The following is a 19,841-nucleotide window of genomic DNA, read 5'->3' as shown; positions in this document are numbered from 1 at the left end:
TAGGCAGCAAGTGAACATTTTGTCCTCAAAATTGAGGACAAAATGACAGAAATGATATTCCCTAATGGGTATGGCAGAATAAAGTGCCTTGCCACGAAGCAGGAAGGATTCAAGAATGGTTTGAGGAGCACAAAACAAGTTTGCTCTCTATCCAATCAAGCATGTGTGCTGGACAAACAAGTCCAATCCATGAAGGCCCCACCTCACAGCTTATAGGACTCAAAGGATCTGTTGGGGTCCATTCCTTGATGGGTCAGGGCTGTTTGGGCAGCAAAAGTGGGACCAACACAATATTTTGCAGGTGATCATAATGGTTGATCAGTGTATACAGTATCTGTAGATCATGTGCAAATACAATATTCAATGCAGCTGTCGGGTCCAAGAGCACAAGGACAGCAGAATTACCAGAATCAGCAGCTAAAAGCAGGTCATTAAACTTCATATGACTTGAAACCAGACTGGAACTTCTCAGAGATACCATTTAAACCCAGTTATGATTGTAGCTGATTACAAACTACTTTTTCTAAAACCTTTGACAGAAAATGGACCTTAGAAATGGGTCTGAAGTTAGAAGTTTGATGATGACTATACTACTGCATGCAGGGACACAAACATCAGGTTGGAATTAATTAGGCCAACAATACAACGCCTAAGGGCATCAAAAACATCCTTGAGGACATCGGGTGGGATGATGTCTAGGGGGCAGGAAATGATGAACTGTTAAAGAGTAGAGATTCACCTGTTCAAAATTCTGGGTAAATAGAGGCAGCATTATCTAAGGAAAAGAATAATAGTAGAAATCTTTACTTTAAAAATTGTAAGAAATTTTTCACAATTTCTTTTCATTGGTAATCACAAAGAGTTAGTAAGGTAGGCTGTCGGTGTTTCTGTAGTTGCTTTTGTAGACTTTTCTCAGCTTTAATCTTTAAGAGAAACAGAACACTTTTTAGACACAAATAATTGTGATATCCTGTTAAATTAACACTATCTGTCATAATACAACAGATGGGCAGGACTGCTAATGTTTGCTGCCTAGCTCCCACATTATAAATATTGTTTTATTATTAGCTATAGCCACTAGCAGCTACTTTAATGATAGCTTAACCGATGGCTAATGTGGCTATCAGATAATTGCTAATAATCAAAAAGCTAGCATTAACATGTGAGCCACCAGGTTAACATTTCTGATTACTGTTTAATACAGTAATCAGTTGTTGAAATGGGAGCTTCACTGACCTGTCAAAATTCCTCATAAATATTGTTCAGTGTTGTGAACATCAACTTACTGTTAATGTGTTCAGCTGCCAGTGAGCGGCTGTGTGAAGTTGTGGGTCAAGTGACGGAGGTGCACTGTTGGTACCGATGTTGTTGCTTATCCCAGCTGGGTGAGAGGTAGGGTACAGCCTGAACAGGTCACCACTCTTTCACAGTCTAATTAGAATCACCAATAAACCTTACCTCACCAATTGCATGTCTTTGGACTGTTGGAAGAAACCAGAGTACCAACACAGACATGGGGAGAACATACAAACTCCACACAGAAAGACGAGGCTAGGTGGTGGTGGATTTGAACCCAGGACCGACTTTCTATGAGGCAACAGCACTAACCACTGTGCCACCATGCTGATACCCACCCACCCTTAAATGTAGCGCTTCCGTTTTACCAAGTAAAAAATGGTTGGTGGGCCTGATATGCCCCTGGGCCATGGGTTGAGCATCACTGCCTTTGATAATGACTTGACTTGAACACCTTTGAAAATTATTTTTTTAGATAATTGTTTTAAAGAATCCATTTTTCAGTAACATCCAGCTTCTCATTCAACATCAGCAGTGTAACAGAAAATGCAAGTTCAAGTCTAACTGCAATCATCTGTCATTTGCATTAGACCTGTGCACCGTGCTTACATTCTGTAAGCATGGCGGAAGTTAATCAAATTATTTTATGAGAGTTATTCTTTGATTTGATCAAATCTGTCTTTCTCAAGCTGGCAACAACCCTATAGGAATGACTGATAAGACCAGTGAATTACATTGTTGTGTCTCTTAGCAGTGAAATAACCTTTGCTTCTTTTCAAGCCATTGTAAGGAATAACAGATAAAAATTGCCATATGGCTGAAAATGATTAAAATCAAATTATGTTCTGTATAGACACACACACATTACCAACCCATGGTTGCTTTGCATTACCATTTATGATATATGGGTTCAATGTTTCCGCTTTGTGGAAGTATGTGGGTTTATTTACTTATATTTTCCATGACTAAAATTGATATGCTGATAGGTTGATTTGAAATTTTCAGTCAAATTAGCTTTATATTCATCAGTTGCACCTAACCCTACACCCCATGTGATAATGCCTAATTTATTGATCTGCCTCTGAAGAGATAATTCAAGACAAGTTTCATTTCTTTGTGCTTTATGATGAAGATACCTACAATAAATGTAGGTTGTGGAGAGACATGTCTTTCCATTATTTAGAGTGCACCAAAGCTTTTTCCTATCACTCTTTGTTCTACTTAGTTCTAGAACCTAATGGTTTCTTTTTCATTTTTTTTCTTTATGTTTGGTTACATAATTCCTGTTTGTTGTATTTCCATCTGTTATACAACCACTTTTTATAGAAATGCAAAGCCACACGTAGCTTTATTTGCACTAACTCCACATTCAGCTTGAGCAGTAATTGTTTTGAAAAGATTCTTTTTGTATTTTTGGTATTTTTTTTTTTTGACAGAAGCTCAGGTGGAAGGAGCAGAGAGCAGTGATCAGTATTCATAAAGCTAACAGACAGTCATTCTTAGAAGGAGGCGGGCCAAAGTGAAAGAGAAAAGCAAAATTGTTTGCTACACTGAGACAACAGATCAATAGGGCCAGTCTGCAGCATGGTGGAAAATTGTTACACTGTACTGTATCTCTGGCAAACAACACAGGGGAAACTTCAAAGTAGAAACAGTGGAATTCTTTATGTCACATAGTCAGAAATAAATTGCTTATAGAGTGCTGTGCAGAAGTTTTAGGCACGAAAAGTGAAGACTCTTCAAAAGTAATGTATCGCTTTATCTGTAACTTTACAAAGTAAATGGAACCGCATCAAATCTGTGTGTGATGCGAGCGTCCTTTGCCTTTAAAATGGGACCAATTCTCTTAGGTAGAGTTGTGTACGGTTTTTCAAGGCAGCTTGGTCGTTCCAAACATCTTGGAGAGTTCTTCTTTGATTAAAGCTCTCTCAGAGTCTTCTGTGTCATGTAATCCCAGCCCGACTCCATCATGTTGAGATCAAGGCTCAGTGGGGCCCACGCCATCTGTCGCAGGACTCCTCGTTCATCTTTTTAATGACGATAGCTCTTTATCACTTTGGCTGCATGTCTTGGCTAAAACATTTGCACAGTACTGCTTGTGTGTGTGTGTGTGTGTGTGTGTGTGTGTGTGTGTGTGTGTGTGTGTGTGTGTGTGTGTGTGTGTGTGTGTGTGTGTGTGTGTGTGTGGTTGCATTTTTTGCACAAATAATGACTTTGTATGAAAACTTAATAAGTGACTAAATACATGACCTCAGCCCCAAAAGACTTGCACACTGGCTGCTGCATTTTTCAAATTCTTTGCAATCATGTCGTCATGTTTGTAAAAAAAAAAAGGAAACCCAAGAAAAAACCCACATTTAAGGCATTTCAGAAATTTTAAAATGCTTTTGGCAATTAAACGATCTTTTCAAGGACTGTTTTGTTTGGGTGTTGCATTTTAGTTTCCCCATAATTAAACAGTTGTTGGGGTAAAAATATAGACTGATGGTTCGCTGTATAGAATGGTGTGAGAAACATTTTTCTGTAGTTATCATGATGAAGTCTTTTTCATTAAAATTAAATTTAGATCTTTTTTTCATTTGCGATTAAAAACTGTTTTTTTGTTTTGTTTTGTTTTTTTTTTGGGGGGGGGGGGGGGGTTGCCTCTGAAGGGCGGTATGTCAGAAAAAGTCTGATAAGGCATTTTTATTCAAAGTGAAGGGAACCACATCAAAGTCTTGATTTACTATTTTACATCATTTAAATGTCACAGTGAAAAGAATTCATTATGGAAGGGGCACTTTCTCCACTCATTTAAACTCAGTAGATGTGAATGAAAGAGAAATGTTTTCTGTTCTTTTTTTTTATGCCTTCATCAAGTTCTCGCCAACTTGATGAATGCATTCCACTGGAGGCATAAATGATGGATGGAAACAGCAGCTGTGCTTTATGGCGGATCTCGCTAAAACCAAATATTTCAACTTACTGGTGGAACTGAGGGGAAAATCCAAAGTCAATGGACTTCATACTGTGAGGATCATCGGTGTGTGTAATTTTATTCAATAGTTGAGTTATTTCGGTCAGGAACAAAGGAGCATACCAACCAAACATCAGATCGATACTGCCACAAACTGTGTCACAATTGCTGTAGACTGCTATTAGCACTACATTAGTAACTAAAGTATAGTTGTGGGTAGAGATTTCCATAAACTCATCAAGGGAATCAATGTCATGGTAATTTGGGGCTTTTAATGATTTTTTTTAACTGTTCTTTGATGAACAAGTAAAAGAAATACATATACAGCATACATCTTTATTGAATCGTGTTCACAAGTTTGAATTTATTTTGGATTTTTTTTACTCCTCCAAACATACAGCTCATCACTGTGGTCAAAAAACTCAATCTTTGTCTCGTCTGACCATAAAACTTTTCTCCAGAGGGCATTTGGCTTGTGCATGTGGGCAGCTGCAAATTCCAGCCAAGCTCAAAGGTGCTGACTTTCGAGCAGGGTCTACTTTCTTAGTCAGCACCTTCTCAGTCCATGGCAATATAAACCTCGCTTCACTGTGGACAGTGATACTGGTGTTCCAGCAGTTTCCAGTTTATGGCAGGCTTGGGCCTTGGTGGTTCCTGGGTTGTTCCTGAACATCCTAACCAATTCTCTTTCATCTAAGGGTGATAATTTGGGTCTTCTTCCAGATCTTGGCAAAGTGGTGACACATCCAAATAACCTGTGCTTATGTACAATTGTTTAAACTGATGATCTTGGAATCAGGAGTTGTTTAGAAATGGCTCCAAGAGACCTTCCCAACTGGTAAAAATCTACAATTCTCCTTCTCAGATCTTCACTGAGTTACTTGGACTTTCCCATTGTTCTTAGTATTGGTCAGTCCAATGAGTGCTGTCAAACAAATCCTTTTTATCCTACCAGTTGTAGTCAATCATGATCACAGACAAGAAGTTAACAAGCCTTGGCTTTGTGAAGTTAAGACATTGTAGAACTTTCAGCACCACTTATTAAAAGATTTAAGTGAGTGTATGTATATATTTGAGCCTGTATGTATACTTTTGATCCTGTGTGGATCAGAGAAACTCCAACATAAATTCAAACTTGTGCACCCAGTTCTTGTTTTTTAACATCATTAAAGATGTCTGCTGTACTAGCATCCCACCCTGGAAAAGGAACATTTCAAAGAAATCATTAAAACCCCAAATTGCCATGACATTCATGCCCATGATGAGCATGATGAGTATGTAAACTTCTGACCACAACTTTATAGATGTGTACTGATTTGAAGTGTGTTGCTTAATCAAGTTCCAGCTGTGGATTCGATCATAATGAGTGATCTTTTAAACAGCTTCTAAAGACCCTGCAACATGGCAAGCATTAAAAAATGTTTGATTTAAATATTTTCTAAAACCACTATTGTGCAAATTGTTAAAGTGACACAAAGGACGATTCGTTATTCTCTCTCTGTATGTATTTGTACTCAGCGTTATGCCACAAGCAAATATTCCATGCCAGGTTTTAATTAGGTAGACTTTGTGACAAAATATGAATCAGTGCTGTATGTTTTGTGTCCAGTGAGTTGAGTGATTAGTAGTTGTGTTAATCCTTGCTCGGAGGCGTGCTGTTGTGAGAGAGTTGGTTGCTGTGTCTAATCTCGAGCATTGCAAAGATAATGATAAGAGTAAAGTAGGCCTCAGGGATGCACCACTTTCCACGTTTGTCACCAACCATTTCACGCTGTTGTCAAACGAGTAAGTGAGAAGAAATATCCAGAAATGTTGAGATGAGCCAATAAATCAGGACCGTGAGATGAAAGGAAACAATTTCACCGCATTCTCAATTTCTAATTGTTAGCATTTATAGATTTCTTTGGACTGAAAATATTATGTAACAAACTGTATGAGCACTTTAGGAATGCCCGGATGACTATTGTGTTATTAACAATCAAGCATGCACAAAGGCACACAAGGATATGTATGGTAGATTTGAAAAGGGCAAAAAAGGAGACAATACATGGTCCTAATTGAAGCAGGATGAGCTCGGGCAGGGCTTTGAGCATTAAGAAGGGAGGTGCAAAGGTGTGGAAGCAGTGAGCAGAGTGTTACAATCACACAGGTTATTTGGGGACTCTTGGGAAAGTAGAGGGGGACCTCTGTGAACTCCTCATTTCTGTAGGGCTTTATGTAGCGTGACGGTTCCAAATGAAACTCATGTGGGAGTGCTCTATTAATTTGTGGCTCAGGCCGCCTCCTTGGGGAGATAGCTGTGACAGCCAGTGCTGCATTCCCTTTGCAGCTTCCAGCAAAGCTTCTTGTTGCTTATTGACTGAGGAGGTGCACTGCAATGTTTCTTCACGTCCACGGCTGCGGCTTTCGCCTCAAGAGCCGAGACGATCTATCATTTCTCTGGTCACCTACTCCAGACTTTACAGGATGGATGAAAAGCAGCGTGAAATTAAAGCAATCTTGGTTCTTGGAGCAATGCACAGGCTTTAGCTAGCTGGAATTCACTCTGTTCCTACAACATGGCATGCTCTGAGAAATCTAATCTGGGTCTGTTACAAAGTCCCGTTGAAGTATGACCACAATAACAGGAATTTCAAGCCAACAAGATAGGAGGGGTGGAAGCAAACCTCTGGGAATGGGTGCCAAAATTGGATGAACACTCACCTTAAAAACAGATTTTGTTCAGCTGTGAATTAGTTTAACACAAGGGTAAATGTGCTAAAGTTTAGAATTGTGAGAAAACGATCACTGTGAGTTTTGGATTCCACACGTCATCTCGCTAAATTTCAATCCATGTTTCCCTGGATGCTGGGATCGTTTTTCAGTCACTGTGAGGCTCAATGCAATCAGGACACATCCAAAACAACCTAACAAACAATGCAAGTTTGAATGAACAAGATCACAAGACTCTCTTAAGACTCAGACCCTGAAGCCTACACAGTCACATGAAAAGACAAGGGCACCCTTCCCGCAAAAACCTCCCTCAGCTGCTTCTCCCTACGTCAGTGTTCATCCCATTCTACCATTAAGTAAACAGAACCAACTTGAATGTGGTCTGATTAAAGGAAAGCCCAGGTAAAGATCACTATGCTCAGCCTCTCTGTGCATGAACAAGTACTGCATCAAGGCAGAGAAGGGCAACGACTGAAATCTGAAGAAACTTATTTCACATGGAAAGGCAGCATGTCCATAAATATACCTTCTGAGCCAAGCAAAGGTAACACAGGTTCTTTAATTACTAAGAAATACTCTGTGTATTCCCATGGAGACACATGTCCTTGGGAACTCTTTGGATGGTGGGCGGGAAGACAACATTCCCACCGTAGCCACACTGAGAGAAGGCCAGCTAGGATGCTGTGCAGATATACAGAGTAATTAAAAACACACCTACACTTTGTCTGGTGAACCTTATGAGCGCCTGCAGGATAATTGTTATAACTTTGAGAAATAACAACACACTCAAAGCAACTAATTCATGACCACTGCAGTTTAGGAAAGACTCAAGTAACATAAAATCTATAGGTGTTAATAACTATATTGAGAAGCAGAAAAACAAACATCATTAGCTTTCTGGGTAAATAACATTAAGCATGGATGCTGCTTGAAAAGCTTCCCACGTAGGGGAGAACAGGATATCTTCCCCCTACAGACCCTGGCGATGAGACTCGTGTGGGAGGATCACGAAATGGAGCGAGAACATAAAAAGAGGAAGAAATGAAAGGGGAAAGTAAGTGAAAGAAAGAGGACTCAAACGAGAAAGGATAAAAACAAAAATAAGCTGGCCCACATTGCATTAGGAGATTCCGTTTGAAGATTGTCTGGCATGGAGAGGCAATCAGGAGAGCAGAGGCTGCTTGGCCTCACTGCGAGCTATTCTGCTGTGCTGCGACCACATCTCAAGTGTCCCTCCTCCTCCTCGCTCCCCAATCTTCCTCTCATCTATCGCTCACTCTCTCTCATCTATTCCTCATCAAGAGCTGCCTCCCATAAACAAGGATATTGGCCACCGGGCAAGAAATCTGAGAGGAGTGATCCCTTTTTCTGGATGGTCCCTGCATCATTTCCTAGCAGAACGAATTCCGCAAGGACGCCAGGAAACCTAAAGTCTTCTTAATGCAGGGAGGTACTGGTGGGGAGTGGAGAGAAAAGGGGGCCTACACCAATTCACTGCTTAAAAGAACATTAGGTATTGTAAGATGTGATTGGCAGCTGGGATGATCTCCTTGGGCGGGTCGGCACCGGGACCACACGCTATTCACTAGAGAGTCCATCAATCACAATTTGGCTTAATTAACCAGCAAGAATGGCAAGCCAAGGGCCCACTGTCTGGATGGATGGATGGATGGATGAATGGATACAAGGAAATATGATAGATACAATACAACACGGTACAGCAGAAGATAATTTAATAGTGTAAGCCCACAGGAAAACTCAGATAGCAAGGCAAGCAGAGAAAAGAGGACACAGCCAACCGAGCATCTGGTTCACATGATTCAGTATCGCTTTTGGTTTGATCTTTCTAATCTTCATCTTATATGAGAGTTGATTTGCAGTAATGTATCTATTTCTACTATTTGACTAAGGTTTCAGTTCAGTGAGGTCTAAGTCACCATTGATAATAAGATGCAACCCTGCCACTATATTTTGGAGAAACAATAAGAAGAACAACAAAATACAAGTAGGTTTTGATGTGTGTGAGATGCAGTGCTCTTTCTCCTTTGATTGAGAATTTTTGAGAGAACAATTTTCATAAGCAAAAATAATAACCTGCACCACGTCTTCTGTGTCAAGTTTGATGAATTTTAGATCCACCAGTGTGGGTCAAAAAGTTGACAATTGTGGTTTTAGGGAATTCTGAAACTGTGAAATGCTACATGTTATGTCTGTGTGTATTTTCAATGGGGCAGTGGTGACAGAGTTCAAGGGGGGCTTAACAGTGTCAAAAGAGTTGTCTGTGTCCTGCCAAATTTGCCCACAGAGACAGGCACAATTGCCAACCAGTGATAGTAAAAGAGCATAGTAGTGATCATATGTGGTGCATTTGAGGAGGAGAAGTCATTAAGAGGCAGAAAGAGCCTTGAGGGCGTGTCTTGATACAGATACAAGCTCTGAACTAGGGTGGCATGGTGGTGCAGTGGTTAGCACTATCACTTCACAGAAGGAAAAGGTTCCTGGTTCAAATTGCAGTTGGAGCCTTTCTGTGTGGAATTTGCACCTTCTCCCTGAGTGAGTTTCCTCTGGGTACTCCGTCTTCCTCCCACAGTCCAAAGGCATGTTTGCTTAGCTGATGATTCTAAATCGGGCACGGATGTGAGGTAGATGAAGCGTGTCGAACAAAGTGCTGTATGAATGTATGGTTAAAATACTAGACTAGAAAGAATCTATATAAATACCACACTACAAGCAGCCGCAGTATAACCAAATTAGAAGTCATTCATTCTAAACTAATAGAGACTTATTCTAAGTTAATTGACATGAAACTAAGAGCTGACTGAGATTAAAACAGATCAAAAGAGGGGGTTGGGGGGAGTCATAAGATTATAAAAGCAGCTGAGCTGAAATTTCAATGCGTGTGGGAAACATGTGCAAGTCCCACACACAGGTTTCCTACCACTGCTTTGAAAGCACAGACTATTTTGCAATAGGCAAACTTTGTGTTTTAAGTGTTAATTAATGTTGAATTAACAATGAGAATAATAGATGGTAGTTTTTTATGATATAGCAGCAAGGACAGTGTTTAATGGTTGTAATGTTAATACATGGTTATATAATAAATCCAGTTCCAAAATGTTTTTACTATTTTCACTTAAATTATACTTAATTCATTATGACTATTTTGTTTTCATGTCTTAGGTAAAACAAAATTATTGTGTGATAATAGATTTTCTTCTCCAAAAACAAGTGCTGTAAAACTCTCTGAAACATTAATTAAGGCTTCATCATCCTGTTATTGGTGTCAGACAGGCTATTTATACATGCTAAATTGATCTGTAGTTCAAATTTTGCTATAGATACTTATTATGAAGGAATTCTTGGTTTACTATAAAGGCATGAAATATGAACAGTATGTAAGGGTTAACCTAATGCCTAATGACTCTGCAGAGGGTCAATATGTAATAACACTATCTTGCACCAGGAAGATCTGGACAGTCTTGTTTTAAGGTGACAGTGCTTGACCACTTCACCACTGCATCAAATTTAGAAAACTGAATATTTTCTAAGATGTATTACTGGAGTCTGACTGATACAGGATTTTGAAGACCAATACCAATACCTATGCCGATATTTGGCAATTTTAAAGATCTAATATGCTAATATCAGCCAATATGTTTTTTTTTTCTTTCTTTCAGACAGACAAAACAAACTGATTTCCCAAACTGTGTATACATTTATTTACTCATTTATGGCTTTGCGCAGATCAGCTGGTTGTTGAGTTTGGGGTGTTCTGAACACGTGTTGCAAACAGGTAAGTTGTAGAGTGCACTCTGGTGGGTAAAGTATGCAACACCAACTCTAATAACATGGCTCAAAGGTGCTTCTCCCATTTCTTCTTTACTTTTAAAATTTTTACACATCAGGTGTTATAAATGCCAAAACCAATAGATCAGCAAATAGCTAATATCGATCAACAATATCGGCCCCCTGGATGAATCGGTCAGTTTGGAGTCTGTATTACATGGGTATTCAGGTAAAAAAAAACAACCTAACAGGTTTTAAATCCAAATATTTTTCACATATGTCACACAACTTTACAACACACACTTTTAAGACTGCTTGCAGTAATTGAAGCCGCTCCCTGGCTTGTGTCAACGCATTGACAGGTGTGTCCAAAAAGCCTACACTACTCTCTCATTAGTGTCTGCTAGCCAGCACAGCTACAATTAGCATTAGTCCCTTCCTCAATCACCATGATGGACCATACAGACATTCAGCAGTCTGCGTAGGCCCACACTGTCTTAATGCTCAGTCGACACAGGGCCCACATCCATCAGAAGGAGGTTGAGAAATACTGTTCTTTGACTGTCAATAGATGGCTCCGCTTCATTATAGCTCTACCTATGTCTCAACGTTGGCACATTCAGCTGTCTGCTAAGCTGTCATCCATCTGTGTCCATCCCACTGCCTTCTGAATCCAAATTTCTTCTGCCATTGTGTTTGTACACCTCCACTGCTTCACCTGCTACAGTCTCTTATGAAAAAAAAAATCCTTTTACCAATGACTCATAAAGAGGGTTTAGTATAACTGTGCGTGCATCTGCTGTGTAGCCTCCAACCAGCGTCTGTACCAATTTACTATCCATCTCAATGCATCTGTCCAATTTCTGTGAAGTTCTGTCTCTCCTTCACTATAGGGCCATATCTTAGTTTTTGCACAGCTTTGGCTATTTACTATAAAAATCACAGGGAAAAAAATGCACTCAACATATTTTCAAAGGCATACTTCAGTGGCTTAGTCGTTTTAATTTGGTGCAAATGAATTAATGGTATACAGAAGGGGGAAATGAAATTTCCTGACACCGCATGCTTTGCAAAAAACTAATTGGAAGCTCTACAAAAAAAAGTCTCATCATTATCACTTCAAATATATGTTAGTCAATGCTTGACAGGTGTACATGACTGACAGTTTAAAAAAAATGAAGGATTTGTTTAAAAGAAAATAATGAGTTTTAAGTGACTTGCTATACCAGGTGCAGTGTAACACAAAGGCAAGCAGATGAGCAGAAAGAGAGGCATTTGTAAAGGTTTTTATGGGGTTATGTTTCTGTTTCATGTGGCATGGTAATGATGTTTACTGAAGTGTGAATAATACATATATATTTCTCAACTACTCTTATACATAACAATTTGAAAACCATAGAGTATGCGAAACCCAAAGAAGAAAAGGAGAAAATTTAGACATAAGCTTAAGCCTTTTTTATTGTACATAAATACTAAGGTGCACGTCATGTGTTGCAATCTGTCTGTGGCACATGTAATAACATTTGCAATTAGCATGCCTGTCAACAGGGCTGATATATCGGCTGGTGTTAGCTATTGGCTGATATATACAGTTACTACATGATTCCCTATGTGTTCCTTCATAGTCTGGATAACCTCAGTATTAATTTACAATGTATGAAAAGCAAATAAATACATTTGTAAAAACATTGAATGAGAAGATGTGTCCAGACTTCTGACTAGTACTGTATGTAGCAGCATTAGTATCAAGCTGATGAATGAAAATTAAATAAGAAGAGACAGGAAAAACACAGTCTAGCCATGAGTGTTGATGTTGCGTATTTTTTCCACCAGAAGGCACTCTGCAACTTCCCTGTTGGCAACATGAGCTTGGAACACAGGAAACACAACAACCAGCTGATATGAGCAGAGTCAGGCAGAGCGTGCGTAATCTACGACTTTGTTGTGGCAATAAAACAAGATACCTTTTTAAGGACTTATAAATAACCAGACATAATAAATGTTAGGGAAATGTGTTTGAGTTGCATCCGTCTGAAAACAAAAACAAATATTAGATTTTTAAATCACCAAATATCGGCATTACTATCAGTCTTAAAAATCCTATATCAGTCAGGCTCTACTTGTTGAAAAACACAGTTCCCTGTTTCATTGCCAGACCTGGCCACTATCTGTTGTACTAGCTTTTAAATTCACTTGATTAAAACATTTTCATGTTTTTAACATCTCCAGGTTCATTTTATTCACATCTTTTATGGTTTTCTGTTTATATAGCTCACTACATTTGGGTAGATGGCACAAAATGGTGGCATCATCAACTAACATGGGTGACATCATCAACACCAGTCACTGTTTTTCTATGGTCTGTCCCGAAAACAGACTAACTGAAGAGTCGGAGAATGGGATAAGCGGGATGTCTACTGTGATTTAATGTCATTTAAATTAAAAAAAAAGTCATGGGATTTACGTCTGTGAAGAAAAACCCACGGCTTCAGTGCAGATATTAATACAGTTTAAGTGGGTCACTCAAAACATACAGCACAAACCGCAGTGCTTCTGAAACACTGCTGTCGTCTGACTGATCCCTTGGCTACCGGCGCCGGTCCCCCTAAAGTAACGCCCAGTAATGCTCCAAAGCACATCCCGTGAGGGGATGTGCTTTGGAGAAGTTGCCTGTGAAGTAAGAGTGCGTGAATGACATCAGTAGAGCTAGAGGAAGACCACTGTTACCACTTTCCTCCATCCATCTGTCAGTCAGCCACTGTGCCCACTGATTCTGTTGTCACCCTGGCATCCTGGCTCTGCCTATTAGCCTGCTAGTTAGACTGACATTTAGACTGGCAGGACACACATAAGCAGGAGCCAAAGGGTCTCCTGCCTGGCTAGCGCCAAACTGATGTAAAACAGTAGACAAACCCACAGGAGCGCACGGAAACATGCAGCAGCTGCCTCCACCAATCACATCAGTCTGGCCTAATTTGATTCCATCTCGACAGGATTCAATTACATTTTATTAATTTTGGCACAGTGAGACTCCATAGAGTTTGATTCAATCTCTGGCAATGCAATTTAACTAGCTGCAATCAGATTCACTTGAATTGAATGAATTTTTAAACATAATCTCTTCCTGCCCTCCATATAAATCTTCCTGTTGCTCACTCTATCCTGCCTAATTTTCCCTTTTTGGGATTCAGAATATAGAATTTAATGAGCAATGCCAAACTCCTCCTGCAAAAGGACCCCGACTGCTTAGTGCATTTTCTTGGCTTCTGCTTGGGAAAGACTCCCCGAGGAGAACATTAGTCACTTCCATGATAATAATGGGTAATTTGACTGAAAACAGACTGAGGTTGGCAGAGGGCATTATTGAACATGCTGCTGTTTTTGCTCCATGGATTTCAAATAACTTGAGGTTTTTCAAGATATGCCAAATGTTCACATAGTGGAGCGCGTTGCTCGAGTGCCATTTATCCCCTCAGTACCTCTGTTATTACTTAAGTTACTTAAAACCCCAAAATGTGTCACTACAACACAATCAGCCGCCTTGTAAGCATAAGCACGCAGATATCTTATCCCCAAATACTAATCGTGTTTACCGAGTTGTGGGATGAATGTGGCTTGTAAACAAAGAACACTCCAAACTACCCGTAAGCAAGATATTTAATTCCTTTCAAGAAACTGCAGCTGATCTCTAACCTTTCCAATAAAGACTTTATGCTCGTGGAAGGATTATGAAATTATAAGCTCCTGGTCACAGATGAGGTTTCAGTTGTTTTTTGTTTGATTTCCTAAATCTCTCAGTGGTTGTTTCAACTTTCTTTGAGGTACTTTTGCCTTTGCTGGCAGAGACATATACCCTTTAAAAAGCACCACACAATCTTGGAAAAATGTCCACATTTTTACACCAAAGGACAGGGGCTACCCCCCCCCCCCCCCCCCCCCCCAAAAAAAAAAAGAAAAAATATAGCTGAAACCACCTATATTGGTGCCTAGGGGAGGAGCTGCCACAACAATTTCACCTGTGATTGGTAGAAGTGCCGCACAGATCACCCCCACCCCACCCCCAAAATTTCTGTTACATATTCTCTAACCTGCTAAAACGTGAGTTGGTTCTCAAAAGGTACATGCAGAACTGGCTCCACACTGCCACCACATTGATGGCAAAAAAGGTATTTAAACACAATTTGAGTCTCTTTGTGCTCATTTTGTGTCTGGTTGTGGTAATTTTGTGATGCTAGGTGGCTTTTCAAACTTTTTTGTGGTAATTTTTTCTTTCTTCGTCATTTTGGGGGATCTTTGTGCATCAATTATAGCCTCTTTGCAATATTTTTTGTCTGTTTTAGGTAGTGTTGTAGCCATTTCACTGATTTTCTTGCATAAATCTCCACTTCAAGCTTGAAGCCTGGTACAGGAGCACCTTGATCCATAAGGCATTTGTTCTGTTGCTCTGCGGTTCTGATTCTGTTTGTAGTTTTGTACAGGCAGTCAGGTTATTTACAATGCATGTACATTTGTTTCCTGAAGCTGCTTATAGTGGGCAAGGCAAGACAACCTACGCTTTAATAATTTAATGGTTCTTCAATCTTTCAATCTTTTGGAAAATGACTGTAAGTTGCAAATGCAGGAGGTTAAACAAAACATATGGCAATGTCAAATCTAAAAATGTCTGCTCATTTCCTTTCTGTTATTTCTGTCATTTCATTCCCAGCAAGCTGACAAAACCCCTGCAGCACAGCATCTTTGCAGTGCTTTTTTTTTTTCACGTATCCAGGTGTTATAACATCTAACACTCTCCTCCTGTCTTATATGGAATGTACAAATCCAATGCTGAGGCCTGAACTCACCAGATCGAGTGCTAAAGGGCACACATGAGGAATCAAAAACTTGCAAGCAAATAAATAGCATATCCATAACACCGAGATTGCCCTTTGTACAATCCAGAGCCCTGCTGACTCTAGTCGTTCCTTAAATTGATTTCTCACATGCGGCTGCCTCGAGGGGGCGATTCCATTTTCATATATATACTGGCTCTCGCTATATGTGCGCTCTCCTCCCTAGTTTATTAGTCAAATAATGCAATCAATTTTACCTCACAGGGAAAAAGACACAGGCCATTTCATTTGTGAACAGCTTTGCATGTCTTTAATAGGAGTTTATGACTGGTATTGCATTATGTTAAGAACGATGGGCAGCGTGGCAGGAAACCTTTAGGGGGAAAGGAAAAAAAACTGCTTCTGAAAGACCAGACGTGTGAATAGCTGCAAAGACCCAGTTCACTCATAGCTTGAGGATGGGTGTAACACAAATGTGAGGGCAAGCGTGTGTGACCTTGCACGCTCGCGAGCAAACGCATAAACAGGGCAGGATGTAAGCAAACCTACAACACGCTTGAGCCTAGGCTCAGTGTGCAGTGAGAGACACTTAAGCACAGGGGCATAAATCTTCTAAACCCTGAGCCACTGACATTTCCCCCCAGAGACGCAGCGAAATATCTTAATTACGCCACTTAACATCACATTGGTGAGTCCCGGGCGAGCCCAAGCAAGCATATAATTCATTGTACTAAGCATCTGTAAAAGCCAAATACATACACCTTCAAGGATGCGAGTTCAGGGCAGACGGCAAGCTGGGACTTCAAAAGCAAATGTTTTCCTTTAGGAGCCAGAGAGTTAGTGTAGTAGGAGCCAGAGCACCTAGCTGACTCCTGTTCGAAACCAAAGCTGTCAACAGGAACTGGGGAAAGCGAGTAAAACCTCTTCCTGGCTTTAGTCCTTTCACTGATGGATTAGTGTCTGTTCAAAGGCCCCACGCTGATAAAAGACACTGAGAATTGAGCACCCTGCTCATACTCCTACCCCTTAACTCAGAAGCAGCTTTATGATTCACATTAGAGCAGATTGTACACATTGTCTAACAGGTCAATTTGTGTGGACTTTGCTATCACAAAAAAGCACGATAAGAATGGAAATTGGTTTTGGGGGGGGGGGGGGGGGGGGGGTGATGTAATGCTACTGCAACCAGGGAAAGTAAGAGTGCAATGAATATTCCTGTTAGGGCTTATGAACAGCAGCAGGCTATATGTGTCTTTGTTTGACCTCATCTGGGATTAAATGTAATAATATATGAAATGTTCTGGAGCAGTTCTGCTCTCTGAACGCACCCTCTTCATTTTCCTCTCTATCATAACACAGTAGTGTCTAACAGACTATTGATTAAACTGCTAGAAATATGAGCTGCCGATAGAGTGCAGTCCTTTGAAAATGTTGAGGATAATAAACTGTGGGTTTCTCTGGCCCGGTGCATCACACTCAGGTATGCTTCGAATCTCTATTTCGAGGGTCCGCCACTATCCTCAACCAAAACAAACACACAGCATGGGATCCAATATGATGCAGTTAAAACCAAACAAAATGTCTACTTGTTCATACTTTAAACTTCATGCTTCCTTTAGCATATGTGTTAAAGTGGCACATTTGTTATTAAAATTAACAGTCTTTTTTTCTTTTCTTTTCTTCATTTTAGTTAGAAACTTCCCATTTTGTTGTGGAACCCTTTGAAAACCTCCTCAAGCAACCACCACCCACTCACCCTTAAAGCCTCACTTTGAGACCCGCTCCCCTGAAGGACTTCAAAGCAACTTGCAAAGCAATATCTGAATGCAACATACTTTAACATACTACTGGCTTATGGTTTCACTCTTGGCACCACTTTGCAGCGCTCTACCCCCACCTGCCGTTGTGCGCCAGGAAGCCAGTGTGGCCACACTGCAAAAAAAAAAAAAAGATGCCCTCCTGTAACTCACTCTACTTCGCTGTTTTACTTCTTTAGTTTTAGCTTTTGAAAAGAGGAAAATTAACACCAAGGAAACGGATAACCTTTCATGTGAGCGCACAGAGCTCGTCTTATTTGAATGTACGAGCAGATTTTCTGCACTCTCAAGGAGCGCGTTTCCACTGATTTTAAAGCTCGGGGAGTGCACACGGAGCTCAGCCGGCGGCACAGTTAAGAAACATACAAGAGAAGAAAAAAGGGACCGAATGCATCCGTGTACACGCGTTCAATCAGCTCTTTTTAGCACCAGCCACTCGGGTAACATCTTTATTATGCCCACGGGCGCGCGCGCGCGCACAGCGGCAATAGTCACCCCTCAGGATCAGGTGCGCGACGCCCCTAAAACCCAATTAACGGAGAAGAAGTGTCACTCTGCCGTCGCGAATAACAGCGCTTATTTTCCCAAACTTTCCGAAGCATCTCCGGCTCCAAAACAGCATCGTGAATCTCTCATTATCTCTGCCTGCGCGCAAGATGCAGCCACAGAAGGTGTTGACAAAATTCAATCTATTACTGTATTCTTCAGTGCTCCGCACAAGACAGAGTGGTCAGCGGCGAGTGGAAACGCGCACACACACCAAGGCGGTGGTCTTGAGAAATATGAGCCAGAATGTGAAAATGAACGTCTTCACGTGTGGTGTCAGTTTAAGTTGGGAGACATCACCGATTTCTGCGAAAGAAGGGAGCTCTTTGCAATATAAGAAAAATACACCAAAAGCAACGTGGCGACGTCAAGGATGCTCCAAAAAACAATTTTCTTTAAATTAGAGTAAGAGATGTTATCCGAGGAGTACAGAGTGTATCACAACACCCCTAAAAGGGACCCCGTCATAATCCCCCTTTTCAGTAAGAAAGCATCCTGGCCCCTGCAAGACGTGCTTCAACTACAAAACAACGTCCACTTAAACAATCCACCCCTCTCTCACACACACTCACTCCCTCTCTCTCCCCCTCAGCTCTCAGCCCTCTCTGGCTGCTGCAGACCAAGATGGCAAATACACTCAACTTGTCCACAAAGTCACTAAGCTCGAGGGTCGCCACACACTCTCGCGCGCGTCCTTACCTTGACTGCCGCAGACGAGCACTCCGAGGAGATGGATGAGTTTGAAGATCATTTTCGGGCAGGTTTCGGGCTGCCGGACGCTGCTTTGAGCTGCTGTAAAAAAACGACAAGGGCGACACACACGCTCAGCTCCGTTCATCCGCTGTCTTGGGCTCCGCTGGCGACTGATTTGCCTCAGCTCCTTCCTTCCCTTCCTTCCTATACGCGCGCTCCCGCTGCTGCTCGTTCACCGTGTTGCTCTGCGCTGAGGACCCCCCCCCACCTTCACACTCAAGCATTATTCTTTCCAACCTCACTGCTGGAAGCTGCTGGTAGAGAAGCAGAACTATGATGGGCCAAACGTGTTTTGAATTACTTTATTGGGTTCTTTAAAACTGTTGGGGAAGATTTTAAGAAAGAGACATTATCTTTAATATCTTTTTCTTTTTTTTAAATCTATTTTCTAGATGTTCTCTGGGTGCCCATAAGCACAAGTTCATAGAAATCCTGAAGTCCCTCTCTTTGACCTTTTCCCAGCTGTGGTCCCCATAGAGACAGAAAACCCATTTTGCTTTGAAAGAAAAACCCCTATAATTTCAGTTGGCAGCAGCAGTGACCAATGTATGTTTGAAAGTCAGTTTCAATGTTTTTCATATTAATATCCCAAACTTCAGTTAGTTCATACAAATGAGTAACATGTACGGGATTCACAAAACTGTTTCTCACCACAAACTAGTTGCTGGTCGCTTGTTTCAATCTGATTAAAATGTCAATTCTCTTAAAACATCTTAAGTGTGCATCTGAGACCCAAAGCCAGTGTCAAAATGCAGCATCAAATGTGAGTTTACATATATTTGTTAATCCCTAGTATTAGTGTTAGTACTGGTATTAGTATTAATGCCTAGTATTTGGTGCCATTTGAGTCCCCATGACAGAACTGTCTTTTGTATAAAAATGAGCCATTACTTACACTATATTGCTAAAAGCATTCTGCCTTCACACACATATGAACTTGAGTGACATCCCATTCTTAATCCACAGGGTTTAATATGATGTCGGCCTACCCTTTGCAGCTAAAACAGCTTCAACTCTTTTGCGAAGGCTTTCCACAAGGTTTAAGTGTGTTCTATCGGGTTCTCAAGGTGTTCTGTCGGGTTGAGATCAGGACTCTGTGCGGGTCAGTCAAGTTCTTCCACACCAAACTCTTTCATCCATGTCTTT

The 19,841-nt window shown here is 40.8% G+C and overlaps 1 protein-coding gene across 1 annotated transcript in view; it reads right to left on the bottom strand.

Moving 5' to 3' along the window:
• Positions 1–18,780, bottom strand: part of ncam2 (neural cell adhesion molecule 2) — a 488,348-nt gene extending 469,568 nt beyond the window's left edge. Inside the window, exon 1 of the mRNA XM_030747061.1 lies at positions 18,642–18,780. Within this exon, the coding sequence (XP_030602921.1) occupies positions 18,642–18,780 (139 nt within the window). The remainder of the gene's footprint in view (positions 1–18,641) is intronic.
• Between the last annotated feature and the right edge of the window lie 1,061 nt (positions 18,781–19,841).

This window comes from Archocentrus centrarchus, chromosome 2 (assembly GCF_007364275.1).
Source record: "Archocentrus centrarchus isolate MPI-CPG fArcCen1 chromosome 2, fArcCen1, whole genome shotgun sequence".
In the NCBI taxonomy this organism is placed as follows: domain Eukaryota; kingdom Metazoa; phylum Chordata; class Actinopteri; order Cichliformes; family Cichlidae; genus Archocentrus; species Archocentrus centrarchus.
This window is presented reverse-complemented; position numbering and strand designations above follow the sequence as displayed.